We start from the raw sequence: 16,036 nt of genomic DNA on the forward strand, positions 1-16,036 counted from the left end.
GGTGATTATGTGTTCTCCCAACAGGTAGACACTGGCCTACTACAGGACAAACAACAAGGTATGAATGCAATTGGATCTGACTGTAAATAGAGGTCTTCCTTTGTGGATAAGTGTCTAGGCCCCACTTCACCAAAGAAAGTAGGATAGGCCAGACATAGAATGTTGGTGAAGGTGATGACTCAAACTGTTACACTGGTCATGGAGTGACCATTCCCTACAGTGATTAGTAATTGCAACCTGTCAGGAGTGGTCATAGCTTACAACTGAGATGACTCAGTGCTTCTGTAAGATTCCCACCCACTTATTACTACTGCAGACACTGCCACCACATATGCTGTGCATGTAGTGGAGAGGTTGTTAACAGTATATGGATACAACAGGATACAATAGGGAAAGACTACCACCCTGGGGGGAATGTTGAAAACAAGCCCACTCTACGCATGCCTGTAGACTGTGCTACCTGGACTTCTATCCCCATAAAATACAGCTCACAGAACTATAGTCACAGCAACTTGAGCAGTAATCCCAACATCAAGACAAGCTGTATGCATGGAACTTCCACAGTATAACACACATTTGATCTAGAAACTCCTCCCACCCAGAGGACACCACAGCATTATGTGATACATGTGGGTGGGATTATCTGCTTGCAGAACACCTTCTAACACTTGCATATCAACAGTCATTGGGTGGGACACACAGTCATCATCCTACAGCTAGAACTATGTACTGCAAAGTCTAAGTGCACACACCTCAGAAGTGTGTTGTCCTGACCATGCCACATCACATCCTCTCCACTACTGACCCTGCCACTTCACATCTCCTCCACTTTTCCTGTCATGTCAGTAGACCCCACTCTGTATACAGCCCCTCTACATTGTGGATTCTTATTTGCTTACCTCAGAATGTTTTGCTTGCATTATATATACAGTGTAATACAGTTAGATCAATGCTCTACAGTATGCTATTTAGCAATGTTCCACAATATGATGAGGCCTACAGTAGATGCAACTGCCATTATCATGGAACTTGAAAGCTTTTAACACAGTCCTTATGTTAAGAACCCAGTTCAAATGAATGTTCCTTTACTGAATTTTAAGTAATCATGTAATTAACTTAAGTCTTGCTACAAGGTTTTGCCAGGTTCATAAACTTGCATGAGTAACTTTAAAATACAATGAACATGCATGGATGGAGCATTGTCCTTGGTGCAGTGATGTGGAAATATATATTCACATTGTATAGCCTGTAGATGGGCTTAAGAGCAAGGGAATTAGCAAATATGATCCCTGTGCAATATTTTCATATCACTTATTACACCCTAACATCATGTTGCTTTGCCAAGTATGTTCCCTGTCTGTAATGGTGGCACTGTGACTAGTCATTCTACATAGATACCAGATAATGCTCATTACATGTCTACTACATGCACTTGTGTGACCATGAATGAGCTACCATGTTCTCTGGATTGGGACATTGTGAATGTCTATGGCTTCTAAGGTCATTGTTGGTGGTGGAGCTCCCAGGTGATGCCATAAAAATAGTAAGATCTTTCTTCACCTTTTGTGTAGGGACCAGACCAAGTGCTTGAATTAGGAATCTTATAAGGGCAACACAGTTACACAAACATCTGAATATTCTCATGCACATGCACATGCTCAAACACACAGATGCACACACATGCACGTCTAGCCTCACAATGCCTACCTACCATGGAACTAACTATCCCATTGTTGTCATAGACAACAGTAAGTGAATGTCTTAAAATAATGTGCTCAGTCCCACTACTCTCCTGTGATACAGTATGGTATAGCTTGTTTTGAATCACTCTGCTGTATTATTTCAATCTCAGAGAAAGGCTCTTGGGCAGAGGTCATGACTAGCTTGTATTAAACACCCCCCCCAGTTGGCCATATTTGCATTTGGCAATATCTAGTAGACCACTGTAGCACTACTTTTTGTGGCTTCATGTCACTGTAGTGCTTTGAATTACATAATCATACTACAATGAGCAACCCTGACATAATTGAGGCTTTGCAGAGTGATAAGCATTTCTGATTACCCATACCCTTCAGTATTAAATAAAAAATGGAAAAAGAAATAGAAAATCATTTTTAAATATACCAGAGCTAAGAAAAGAAAAATAATTAACAATGCTGTACTTCAGGCAACATAATTTTTTTGAACTATAGACCAGTGACCTATAATAAAGCAAAATATATAAGCTATGGTTCATAGCAACAAGTTGTTTCACATTAAAAACAAATAAAATAATATGAAGGTAAGCAATTGCACTGCACATAATATCTTAAAGTAAATAAAACAAAGACAGCAGAAATTGTGTGCATAAAGAGTAACAAATGCATGAAAATCCTAAAAACTCAAAGGATTAAATTTAAAGCTCTATAGAACAAAACAAATCCTAAAATCCTTTATTACTGAATAAATACAAAAATGGTAGCGTATCTTGAGAACAGGTATATCAAGACATAACTATTGTACTTGCTGTTCTCTCCCTATACTTTATTGAGGTACACTTTATCTTTCCAATATTTCTTTCCTTTGATAATTTTATTTAGATTAATTTCTATGCTTTGTTGACCATTATTAGTGTTTTGTTACATACAGTTGGATCACTGTTGTTTGAAATCACTGTGCACTGATAAATCACAGATTTCACTTTTATTTATTCTTGTACAGGTGTGGAATGAATAATTTAAGTAAGGTGATGGGGCAAAGATCCCATATTGGAGAAAATGTGGCTTTCCTCTTCAAAAAAATTTTTCCATGACACTTGTTTCACTTTTTCTACAATTAAATGGCTGAAATGGTACTCAAAGAAATTAAATTTAGTTAAACAAAGGGAAAGCAACAACTGTACTACCAAATCTGAGGGAATCTTCTCCCATGATATAGGTGAATAACAGTGTTTTAATACTGGTGTCACATTTTTTTTATTTCAATAACTGCATCCTAACTCTTTTCATTGCAGAATGTAGCATCTCAAGTCTTTTAGTGTGATGGACTTCATAACTGTGCACTTGGAGATGTCCTAGATGGCACAACATCACTACATCAATTATCTTTGTTTATTCACATTCACACTCATTGTACTCAAGATGCACATATGCATATTCAGTGCCATATAATGCCATTATTGTGTGGCTAGCACACATTGCTTTTGAACATAACATGTAATTTCTTTGCTGTTCAGAAAGTTTTCATATTTATGTCCAGTTCATGACTATATTTCCACTTACCACTAGTCCACCCCAGAAAGGTATTCCTGCTATGACTGTTGCAGACAATCCAGTAAAAGCCAAAGCAATTCCGAACAAAATGTTGATTACACCAATCATAATCTGAGTAGCCTGTTGAACAGAAAACAGTGAAATAGTATTACCTTGTTTGCAGTTTCAAGAAATTGTCAAGTGAATGTAACAATAATACTTCATGAATGCAGCTACATAGCACTTTAGAGTATCCAATAATTCCATAAATAGCTACAAAAAGGATATGTGTCTGATACATTTCTCCTGTTATTGTCCTATTATATAGCCACTGATAAAAGATTTTCTTTCTTTTGAGTTTTTTCTTTTTCATTGAGGCATTGACTGTCACCTGTCTACCCAACACAATCACAGACACACACACACACACACACACACACACACACACACACACACACACACACACACACAAACACAGGTCTCCATTAGAATCATGAAATGTCAGTGTCACAAATGTTAAAACATTGAGACAGAATATACAAATTTTGAAAATTGTGAATGATAAGAATATTCAACCACATATCTTTGAATAGCATAACACTGAAGGTACGTATTGCAGAACAGAGCAATGTGTAACACAGGCGCACAACCCTTGTATTCAGCAGTACTTACCTTTGATGATATGGTATTTGATTATATGTGGTTCAACATGTGTTGCAGCAAGGAAGTTTCTGTAAAAAGTTAGATAAGGTAGCTATATGCAAAGTTAAATGTATTCTCTTGACAGGAAGTGGATATAAGAACAAATGTTACAAACCACACAAGTTTTCCTTATTGAGTATCAAAACTCCTACCTGTCTAATTAAACATTATAGAGAGTACAGTATTAGTCATAAGTACCACAGGAGAAATCTAAATTCAAGGATGTGAAAAAACACATCTGTATTTGATGAAAATCCACTGTTTGGTACTATGCATCACAGGTTCATAGGTGAATATTAAGCTAACTGCCCTAAAGGGCCATTTTAAGCCTACCTAATAAACTGGGGCAGGAGTCAGACCATGTTCATGAGGTCAAGACTTTAACCATTATGCCAAACCCACCCATGGGTTTTGGAACAAATACATACGTGTGCACAGGAGAATGTAACAACACAGCGAGTATCCCATGTGATTACATACTTTTATACTAAGATTTATATACTGTCTTTTATGCACATTGCATTAAGGTGAGGGACATGTACGTGTTTCACAGTATGTCTGCCAAAGAAATTCACTGTTGTAAACCAGTGTATTTATTTATTTATTTATTCATTGGCATTTGTTGACCGAGAAAGTACACTGGGCAAAAAAAAACCCATTTCAGTGGAGGCCCGGGGAGAAAAGTTCCACATTTATACAAACATCAAAAACAAATATTGTACAGTTTAAAGTACAGATCTGGAGGGAAGGCTCCACAGTTAAGACAGACTAATATTACAGAATAACATAATTGCAAAACATATGGTTTACAAATTACTATATAAACACCATATCATAGGTAAAGTATATCACAGAGAAAAGCAAGTAGTGAACAAATAGAGTATTTTAATTCAGTTGAGTTGATTGAAAATCAGAGGTGTTAGAAAGGCAAGATTATAGTTGAATAAATTATGGGATTAAGGGGGCTTGCACTGTATTTCACATGTACAGCTAGGCTTATGTAAAAAGTAAGATTTTAGTGCAGCTTTAAAGGACTTCAGGGAGTCTAGTTGAGTAATGGAGGAGGGGAGGCATTCCAATGTTTGGCTATGCTGTATGAATACAGGCATTGTCCTGCTCTCTCGTTGGGTTTTGCTACACTTAGACGGGTTTTCTGTGAAGAGCGGAGGGATCGAGTGGGGGTGTATGTATGCAATATGGATTGGAGAGCTGGGCATTTGTGGGGTTAGAAAAGTAATTTATGGGCAGTACAGTAGTTAGTTGAGTAAACTGGAGATAGTGGTGGAATTCTAGCCAGGATAGGTTTTAGAGAGTGCTGCAGTGGTGTGAGTGGTTAAACAAGTTAGAAGCAAATTTTGCTATCTTGTAGTAACATTGTTGTAGCTTATTACTGAGTGTTGTATGGAGGTTGGTGAAAATGGGGCTCTCATGTGTAAGGGATGGAATAAGCAGGGTGTTAACTAATTTGATCCTAGTCTGTTTGTCAAGGTAAAGTTTGTGTCGGTATAATTTGCCCAGTTTAAAGTGGGTTTTCTTTACTGTGTTGAGAATGTGTTGTTCAAAAGGAGTTTGTTGTTGATAGTAATTCCTAGAAGTTTTGCAGATTGTGCCTGTTCTATTTCAGTTTTGTTATGTGAGAAAATTTTGAATTCTGTAGTTGGAGGCTTTGATGAGAATAATAACAGCTTGTTTTTTTTGGTGTTAAGCATTAGTTGAGAGTCATTCAGCCAAATCTCTATAGAGGAGAAGGCATCTTGGGTGATTTTTTTTGGAGGTTAGAGAAATTATTGGAGAATGAGATGATAGTTGAATCATCTGCATATTGAATTATTATGCTTTGATGGGAGGCTTTATTTAGATCATTAATGAATATATTGAAGAGTAGAGGTCCTATAATGGATCTTTGTGGGACACCTGTGTTGTTAGCACGGTAATCAGATTGTTGGTTTTGCCATTTAACTGATTGCTGTCTGTTGTTTAGGTAGGAAGAAAACCAGGTTGTTACCCTTTGAGAGCAATCCAGTTTGTCTAGCTGTTGCAAAAGTTTAGGGTGAGTTACTGTGTCGAAAGCTGTTGGGAGATCTAGCAGAAGTACTGAAGTGGGTAGACTAGCATCAAGAGCTTTATTCACAATATCAGTAAAGGAGAGTAAAACTAAGGTAGTACTATGGCCTGGGCGGAACCCGTGTTGTATAGGAGATAGGAGGTTATTATTGATGAGGTGATTGAGTAGTTGGGTCTGAATACATTTTTCTAGGATCTTTGACAGTGGGGAGAGGATGGAGATGGATCGGTAGTTTGAGAAATCATGGGCATTACCTCCTTTGTGAAGTGGTGTAATAATGGATTTTTTCCATAGTAGGGGGACATATGATTCAATGATAGAGCAGTTAATAAGAATGCTGACTGGGTAGGCTATAGCCTTGGCTGCTAGTCGTAAGTATTCTAGTGGTAAGTTATCAGCAGAGAGTGAGCAAGGTTTTAATTTGGTTAGTAATTTTTGAATTAGGGCTGTAGGCACAGGTTGGAGTGAGAAAGATGAATTAACTAGTGAATTATTTGTGGGGGATAGGGAGTCTGTGGGGGTAATGCTAGAGATGGGATTTATTTTAGAGGGTGAGTCCTTGATTAGTTTTTTGATGGTGTCAATAAAATGGTTATTGAATATGTGGGCTACCTGGATAGGGTTTTTGTCAGGAGCTGATGATGGATTTTGAATGTTACCTTGATTCAGAAGGGAGGATATGGATTTCCAGAATGTTTTAGGGTTTGTATTTTGGGAGGAGAGTTCAGAGGAGAAGTAAGTTTTCTTATCAGTTATGATATTTTTTTTGTGACATTTTTAAGCTTTTTATAGTTTAGTTCATTTTCTATGGTCCTGCATTTTTTCCAAAGTTTCAGGCTTTGTCTCTGGCTGAGAGGGTTTGTTCGGTATGATTTGTAAACCAGGGGGCATGATTTGGTTTTGAGCATTTGATACAGAGAGGCACTAGGCTATTTAGTGTGTTAAAGAAGATGTTGTTAAAGTATTATACAGCATCATCTAGGGGTAGTGATTTTAGTACGGACCAGTTGTGAGCTTGAAGGGTAGTTTGAAATGTTTCTTGGTTAAAGTGGGCTAGGTTCCTGATTGATTTGTATGTGTGAAGTTTGGGGATGTGGAAATGGGTTTGTGGGCATATGCAGGTAAGTGGTTGATGGTACTGGTATTGGTATAGTAGTGGGGATGGGATACTAGGATCCAGTCTAATATAGCTTCAGCTCGGGTGTTTAATGTGCGTGTAGGCTCAGTGACAAGTTGAGTGAAGCTATGGAGATTAATGCTAGTGTTAGGAGATTTGGAGGTTAGGTTATGCCAGTTAATGTTAGTATCTTCTAGTATGATGGTTTCCTGGGGAATAGTACAGTTAATCCATCCTAGAAAGTCTTTTAAGTAGGAGATGTTTTGACTGGGGAGAATATAAATGGAGGCAATACAGAGTTTTTTGCTAGGATTTATATGGAGGGATGCCAGTAAGATTTCTAGACAACCAAAGGTGGGGATAGGAGTTGGATTAATATTTACTGTTAAGGAGTCCTTATATATTAGGGCTACACCCCTTCCTCTTTTTTTTGAATTCTGTCTTTGCGTAAAATGTTGTAGCCTGGTGGAAGGATTTCAGAGTCTAGTATATGCTCTTTAAGCCATATTTCAGTTATTGCTATTATGTCTGGAGAGTGGTGACTGAGCCATGATTGGAATTCTGTGATCTTATTGCACAGGCTTTGAGCATTGATAGTTACAAAGTATAAATAGTAAGCTTTAGGGCTGTGTGAAGTTTTGGGTAAGTTCTGTGGTCCAGGGTTTGAGTGAACATCTCCACATTAGGGTAATACTATGAGGAGATGGAGTAGAGTGTGTGGCTCGTGCTTTTTTAGTGATGGTGACTGTGGGCAATGTAGTGTTAATTTTAGTTTACTGGTAGTGAGGGTGAGGTGGGGTTTGGCTAAGCATAGGGTGTTGTTTACTAATAGGGATGGAGAGATGTTAGAATAGCTGCTTTTGTTAGCATGAGGGTGAGTGGTAAGTGCTGAGGATTGTGGGGGTGAAATATTTCATTTTGAGTGAGTGGAGGTGGCTAGTGATAATAGTAGTAGTAGTAAAGAAGTAAGGATGAGTAAGATTGATGAACAGTGTGGTGTGTGGTACATAGTTAGATTAGGAGGGAAATGTGGGCTAGTATTAGTAGTCAGAAAAGGTGATGCATGGAGTTGAGTTTTTGGAGAGAGGGGAGGTAGGGAAAGGGGGAGCAGACAGTAAGAAAGTAGGGAGGTGTATTGGTTTAGAAAGTAGGGGAGGGATTACAGGAAGTATAACACTAGAGGAAGTAGGGGTAGGTGGGAATGGGGGTAGGGTAGGGAAGAAAAGTGAGCCTGGAGCAAAGTGGAGGGTGAACGGAGTGGGTTGTACCTGCCTACAAGTGTGGCAAAAAAAAAGCAATCACCACGAACAGAAGGCCAAGGTAGGAGAATCAGTATGTTTTTGGGCAATTTGGATGTTAACACAGTAAAAGGGTTTAAAGATCCAATTATTTAAAGTATGTTAGCACACTGTACTACAACAGGACAAGGGATGGTTTTAAGCAGTGGGGAGGCGTATAGTGGTGTAAGATTCTTTTAAAAGTCAGAGACCAACAGATAGGAAACAAAAGTGTGGGGGGATGACCTTTCCAGAGGTTCTATAGCAGTGTGCTCCCTGCAAAGTTACAAGAACAGGAAAATGTAGAAAGCTGTATAACAAAGCTATGGCATACAATTACTAAGTCTTGAGTGGGCAGGGCTGTTTTGATTCCTGCTTGAAACCTTTTGGGCCGTACACTCTTAGAGGTAGTTAATTGGTCAGATAATTTAGGTAAAAGCTAAAATGGAATGGAAATAGAGATATTAGGTAATGGAAGATAAGAGATGTAGAAGCAGCACATATAGCTAAGTACACACTATCATGCACAAAATTGTATGGCTATTACTTTTCCAGTAAACCACAAATTGCAATGTCTTCATATAGTACAACTTTCAGTGCATCAGAATCATAAAAGCCTTAATGTATGTTAAATATAGAGCAGCAGGTAAGACCACAAATAGCAAAATAAATCAGGGTAAAAAAAGCAGTATATTAATAAGAGTGCATTGCTTAAATCAATAGAGTGGTAAAAACATAAAAACATTCCTGCTTAGCAACTGTACTGCAATTATGCAACACTTATATTAATGAAATACCTCTCGTAGTGGTTTGGCTTGTGGCATATAGGCCTGTAATATTTAGTTATACTGTGATGTCTGTGTGGATGTCTTGTTAATTAGTAGGGTTGCCAGTGTGATAAAATGTGCAGCTACAATTTAAAATAGGTTTTGTAATGTATGGCTGCCAATAGTATTCGAGTTATGGTTTCATGAACAGTTTACAGATATATAGGCATTAGCGTATGGAGAAATGCTATATACACGTGTTGCCCTGTGTGCACATAACATTTGTGATTATAGGGACATTTGAGCTAGATATTACTGTTGCTGCCAAAGCAAAAGTGTTCTGCTACCAGTAATCAGAGTCAGACAAGACGTATGGTCTTGCCGACTAGAAATTAGAGCTGGAAATCTTAGAAACACCAAATATGCTATAGCTGACTAGAAATAGGGCTGTACAGCTGGATGAAGTTCTTGAAACACACTGAGTAGGTAGGTGACCCCTATGTCTAGCTGCTGACCCAATAGGAAGTACTGAACTAGGACTATCATTTAAATAACATGCGGCCAGGCAACCTGTGGCTTCTGTAAAATATTGCTAGTGTCAATTGTGAGTATTTTAGTATTTATAGAGAAAACACTAACAAAGACACATCTCTAAGCCTCAATACTGCCAATTATGAAAGCTTTTAGCGATAATTCAGATATACTGAGGTGCACTCTAGGTATCATGTTGCAGATACTGATTACAATAAGCAAGGGTGCACACTAAGTATTGTGCTACAGATAATGATTGCAAACTACCATAAAGCCATATAAATCAGAAATCAGCTTGCAGATGTAATGTTTAGCAATAATAGCACCATATCCTATTTATTGTTAATACAGGTTATGATACACAGTAAAAACAATTACTTGTTACTTGGGAGTATGCTAAGTAGAAATGCTCTAAGTAGGTGGAATCTTTCATTTTAAATATGGCACCCAGTGGAGGGGTAGGTATTTATCACTTCAGAGAGATCAGGAGGAGGTAGGGGAGGGGGGGTAGAGAAATTGATAGAAAAAAAGAAAATTTGTTGCAGATAGGATATGAGGAGCTGAGACTGACAAAGGGGTGGGGAGATAGTTTTAGAGGCTAGGGTGTAAGGAGTATAGTCACGACACTGCACCCACCTACAAGTGTGGCGAAAAAAAAACAATCACCATGAGCAGAAGGCCGAGGTAGGAGGAACAGTATATTTTTGGGCAATTTGGATGTTAACACAGTCAAAGGGTTTAAAGATCCAATTAATTAAAGTATGTTAGCACACTGTACTGCAACAGGACAAGGGATGGTTTTAAGCAGTGGGGAGGCGTATAGTGGTGTAAGATTCTTTTAAAGGTCAGAGACCAACAGATAGGAAACCAAAGAGTGTGGGGGAATGGCCCTTTCAGAGGTTCTGTAACAGTGTGCTCCCTGAAAAGTTACAAGAATAGGAAAATGTAGAAAGCTGTATAACAAAGCTATGGCATACAATTACTAAGTCTTGAGTGGACAGGGCTGTTTTGATTCCCGCTTGAAAGCTTTTGGGCCGTACACTCTTGGAGGTGGTTAATTGGTCAGGTAATTTAGGTAAAATAATTACTAAGTCTTGAGTGGACAGGGCTGTTTTAATTCCTGCTTGAAAGCTTTTCAGCCATACACTCTTGGAAGTGGTTAATTGGTCAGGTAGTTTAGGTCAAAGAATTACTAAGTCTTGAGTGGACAGGGCTGTTTTGATTCCCACTTGAAAGCTTTTGGGACAATCAAACTTTCCTGCCATTTCATGCTGGGATGATTACACACTTGTCTTGTCTTGTCTTATACTTGCACAATGTCCATTGACAAGGCAGACAACTCCTACAAAGAACAGTGCACTGCAGAATTACTGTGATGGATTATGTTTAAATAGGTTAATCAAATTTCTAACACAGTTGCAAGTTAACTATTGGAGAGCAGACATACGTTAACCAACTGAATTAACTGAGTCAACATCACTCTGTAATCAATATAACTTGTTGGCAAAATTAATAGAGACATACATTGTGCAACCTAAAACAATAATTATTCGGTTTTCTTTTTCTTTTTTTTTTATTTTACTCTTTGAGTGCAGTGCTGCCAATCTGAATTGTACTGTTGATAACAAAGTATTAGCACGTGTAATTATATTTTAAAGTGTGGAACTTAAAATGAGAATTAGCAGCACTCTACCTTGCTCTGTGCCAAGTTTTACATCAAGGTGTACAAAAGACAGGCTGCACAATGGGGAATAGGCACATTAACACCACATCAAGATAATGATGTGTGATGGAATGGTGTAGCCAACATTTACAGCCACACAGGAGTCAGATAAAACATGCTGAAACATGTTTTATCCATCTGGATATGAACCTTTACAGCATTCCAAGAAAAACATTTATACATGAGTATTATCTAAGCACTACACATTGGAACTAATACTTCTGGTAGTTAACATTTGGCAGCAGATTTCAACAAAAGTGGATGCATGTATTCATCTTCTTTCCCATATTCACTGCTGTAATCCATGCACCCAGCACTTCATCTTGCTGGAAAATACATTAAACTAAATAAACTTAGCTAAGCACAACAGCTCAATGTGCATAGTAATGTGGCCAAAGGCACTACAATCACAAGATATTGCCATACGCTGTGTACTTCCATTGAGGCTTAGTTGCATTTGTTACTCTTCACCAGACATTGTGGAAGTGCAGGGGTGAAAGAATAATGATACAGAAGGGACAAGATGCAGTGACAGGGTAAGATGGAGGCACAGATGAAGCAGCTTATTACAGAAGGATAATGGAAACTCATAACAATATGTAGCCAACATTTACACATAAAACAGTGTACCAGAAGCAGTCAGTGACACTTAGCTAATGTCAGGATAAGAACTCTTCAAATTATTCAAAATAATACCTATACATATGAGCATTAGCTCATCACACCCCAAAGGGTTTACTACTTCAGAACATTTAAATAGCACAGTTGAAGCACAGTATTAAGTTACTGAAGTAGAAGGGGTGAACACAGAGAAACAGAGACACATGCAGAGATGAATAGTAACAATGTTTTGTGGAACACATAGGAACATATGCATGGTGTGTTAATCTTACTTATTAAATCATCATTACTCTGTCATGGTGTTTAAAATAAAGTGCTTGCTATAGGGGCAAATAAGCAGAAGGAGAGGACATCAAACATGAAGAGATAAGAATGATAAAGCTGGCTTAAGAACTTTCCCTGTTGGTGATGCAATATCTTTGCAAAGTATATCTTACTGCACTAGTATGTCAATGAAATATATATGGAGAGAAATACAGACTTTTGCAGTTAAATATATGATAGCAATATAAAATGTCATGAATTAATAAAGTGATCTACAACAGATTTCAGCAAAAGTGAATGTATGTATTCATCTTATAACTAAACCTATGACACTATGCAAAAACATCAGTCTACAAACAAGGTAATCTCAATGTGTCAAATTGGAACTCATACTTTATTCCTTCCAGCAGCCTGAGAACTGTTACATTAACCATTCTATAGTATTGTCTTTAGTCTGCATTTGCTCTGTAATGCCATAGCAAAGCAGATTTAAGGACATTTGTGTGAAAGTAACTGGACCACTGTGGAGTAAATGGAAATCATAAGCTTTTGCAATAAGAAGTTGAACAGAGATCAGTATCACTCAGTACTGTTGTTCTAGCAAACTTCTTCACAAATACCAAGGACATAAACTGAAGCCTTTTCCAAGGGACATTTCTGGCTATGTGTTATATGTAACTCTATTTTTAACCAGGTTAAATGTGAGAAAAAGGGGTGGATAGGGCAGTGCTGAAAATGGAGTTTGCAACCAGAGGGTGGGACACAGAGGAAAGAATACAATAATTTGCAGGAGGGTGGTGGGAGGGCACCATAGCTATGCACTTATTCAAAATATACATGGACAATTGTACACATAATTTCATGACTTTAAACTGTCACTACACCAGCGATGAGTGACAACAACAAAATAATGTTGTATGGCCAATTGGACCAATTCAAGTGTGTCATGATGACAAATAGGTGAAGTGTAGAGCTATGTATAGGGTGTACTTTTTTGTGGGACATATGCACTTTTTATTTATTTCTTTATTTATTTTTGGGAGATAGAGAAATGTTGTGGAAGGTGCTTAGGAATGAGAAATTAATGTAGATAGGATAGGTTAGGAAGCACATGCAGACTTACAGTTCATACAAGTCATACAGGGATGGTGATGGAGAAAAATGTTTGGGGGATACAATGATTGAGGTAGGCAAAAGACATTGGATTTGCACCCATGTCCAGGGTGATAACATTGACAATCTAGTCCTCACCGTCAGAACTGTCATCAGTGTCTCCTGTATCAGCTGTCTGAGTCAGTGCCAGATGTGGCTTTGTTTCAAAAATCTGATACAGGACCTCTTTAGCCTTGCTGATACAAGCACTCAGGCCCCTCTCCATTATATCCTTAGCAATAGTGACAATAGCTGATTTTTAAACAACAGCACAATGGTACCAGAAAATGTGATCAAATATTTATTCAGATCACCCTCTGTAAAACTAACAGTTAAGTGGATACAGACTCTGCATCATCTATCCTTTTTCTCTAAATTCACTACACTTACACCTTGTGCCACAGAAAAAGTTACCTGACAGGTGTATTTTCTTCACTGAGTACTATCTAGAGTGCTGACAGCCGTGCAATGCTGCCAGACTTTTTTGAGCTGCATAAGGCAGATTAAATTAAAATTTTCACCTTCTTCCTTAAGCTATGAAAGTTCATTTCACACTGACAAACAGCACACAAATGTGGAAGGCAATATTTATCAAACGCATTCACAAAAAATGTTTTGGATAACAATTTGAAGGAGCAGGAAATGAATCAAGTGTATGTCTAGCAATAAGTAGAACTACTATTACATTACATTGACACATTAAGACCTTCCATATCTCCTTGTTACATCACTGCTATCATGTATGTCTCACAATACCAGGACTTTAGGCAATGCAATGGGAATGGAAAAGGGGACAGGTAACAGCAGAAATGCTTTCGTTTTTCACATAACACACACACTTATCATTGACACAACTTCAAACAAAATGATTGTTACTTTTACTCAGTTCTGACCTTACTTGAGTTTCCCACCTCAGCATTTTCATACACCAAAAAGTGTCAGGATGTATTATGACCTCTCTCAGTAAAATGATTTGAAAACAGGTTTTGAACCCTGCACCACCTATACTGTTTTTCTAAGCTCAATACTTTTACATTTAATGCCAGAGATAGGAGTATGACAGCTTCAGTTTCTTTAATCAGTAGTGTCCAGAGCATTGAGGAAAGTGCACCAGTGCCAATCGCAGTTTCTCTCTTGATGGCATTTTAAATTACATTTATCACTTTTTACCTATGAACCTATCACTTTTTACCTTGGGCAATAAACTGCTATTCACTGTTACTGACTGCTGCCAGTCAACAAAGTGCAATAAACCAGGATATTAAGAACAATCATTTAAAACTATTTCTCATATTTGCCACAGGCAAAGACATATTAGCATGGAGAAAATCGGTTAGATATACTCATACGGTGACATTGTATCAAGTCACATTGAATGTGCAACAGAATCAAATTATGAAAGTTGTCCTTTCTCATCTGCCAATCAATATCTTATGTGGATGACTGGGATATTGCCAACATTTAGGATACCCATGTTCACACACAATATTAAGCAAAGCATGTGAACACTGTAGGTGTATTCCTCTATTTCTTTATGATACCTCATTCCCTTTTTTATGCTTTCCTAAGAACAATACTATATAATTTGTATTGCATATGTTATCAGTGTAAATGCTTAATAGGGTCTATATCATATCTTCGAAAAGTCAGTTCAGCGAAAAGCATTTAAATTGAAAATGCCGTTCAGCGAACTGTTGATATTGAGATCACAGTACAGTGAAGATTGAAAAATTTGCCCTTTCCTCACTGTAGTGTGATCTTGGAGTAGGTATATATAATTAGCAGGGGGTGTTGGGGGCATAGCCACCCACAAGAGTGAGTTCAATGAATGGCATTTTGGATGTAAATGCCATTCACTGAACTGACTTTTCGAGGATATAGACCCTGCTTAATGTACTCCTTTGAATATGCAAAACATTTCTTAATAGGAGGCAGTAACTGTGGTCATTAAAACTGCATTTGAGTGTTAGGAATGTTGATTTCCTAACTAAAACAATTTACTTTTAGACTTTCTGTTAAGTCTCTGTTAGTGTACATCACAGAGGAAACTGTGACATACAGGTTGGTTTTGCAGTCAGATAAATCATAGACAACTGCAAGCCATTAGCAGGTACTTCTCAATGCTTGTCCTTGTATTGCTAGGCATGTGCATGACACCATTTAGCTCCTTGCACCATGTTTACTTTCCCAGTGCATATTGTAGTATTCATGAATGGCAATGATTCACCACCTCATTTGCATACTCACAGTGCTCATGGGACTGCCTTTGCACTATATAAAGTTAATGTGTAGCTAATTCACCTGTATCCTAGTGGGTAGATTGGATCCAGAGAGCTGGATACTGGTAAATAGATACATTTGGAGAATCACCTGTTTTCAAAACTGATTTCTTGTTAAGGTATTTTACTATTTCTTGCATAATGCTTTAAGTGTAACATTAAGGATGAATTGCAATGCCCAATGCAAGCCATTTATTTTTCTTTCTAGTTTTTTTATTCTTTACTGATTGCATAGCCCATGTGTATAAGTTATGTCTGCATTACAAAATAAGTATGTTACAGAATGCTACCTGATCTATATCTTGTAA

General features: G+C 37.7%; 1 protein-coding gene across 2 annotated transcripts in view; it reads right to left on the reverse strand.

The window, feature by feature from the left end:
- The window catches only part of LOC122811878 (membrane-spanning 4-domains subfamily A member 4D-like), a 323,823-nt gene that overhangs the window by 205,654 nt on the left and 102,133 nt on the right, over positions 1-16,036 (reverse strand). For both annotated transcript variants that reach the window (XM_044084015.1, XM_044084014.1), the window contains exon 3: positions 3,261-3,371. In XM_044084015.1, the coding sequence (XP_043939950.1) occupies positions 3,261-3,371 (111 nt within the window). The remainder of the gene's footprint in view (positions 1-3,260; positions 3,372-16,036) is intronic.

The sequence above is a fragment of the Protopterus annectens genome, chromosome 9.part0, assembly GCF_019279795.1.
Source record: "Protopterus annectens isolate FY-2018-M chromosome 9.part0, PAN1.0, whole genome shotgun sequence".
In the NCBI taxonomy this organism is placed as follows: Eukaryota; Metazoa; Chordata; order Ceratodontiformes; family Protopteridae; genus Protopterus; species Protopterus annectens.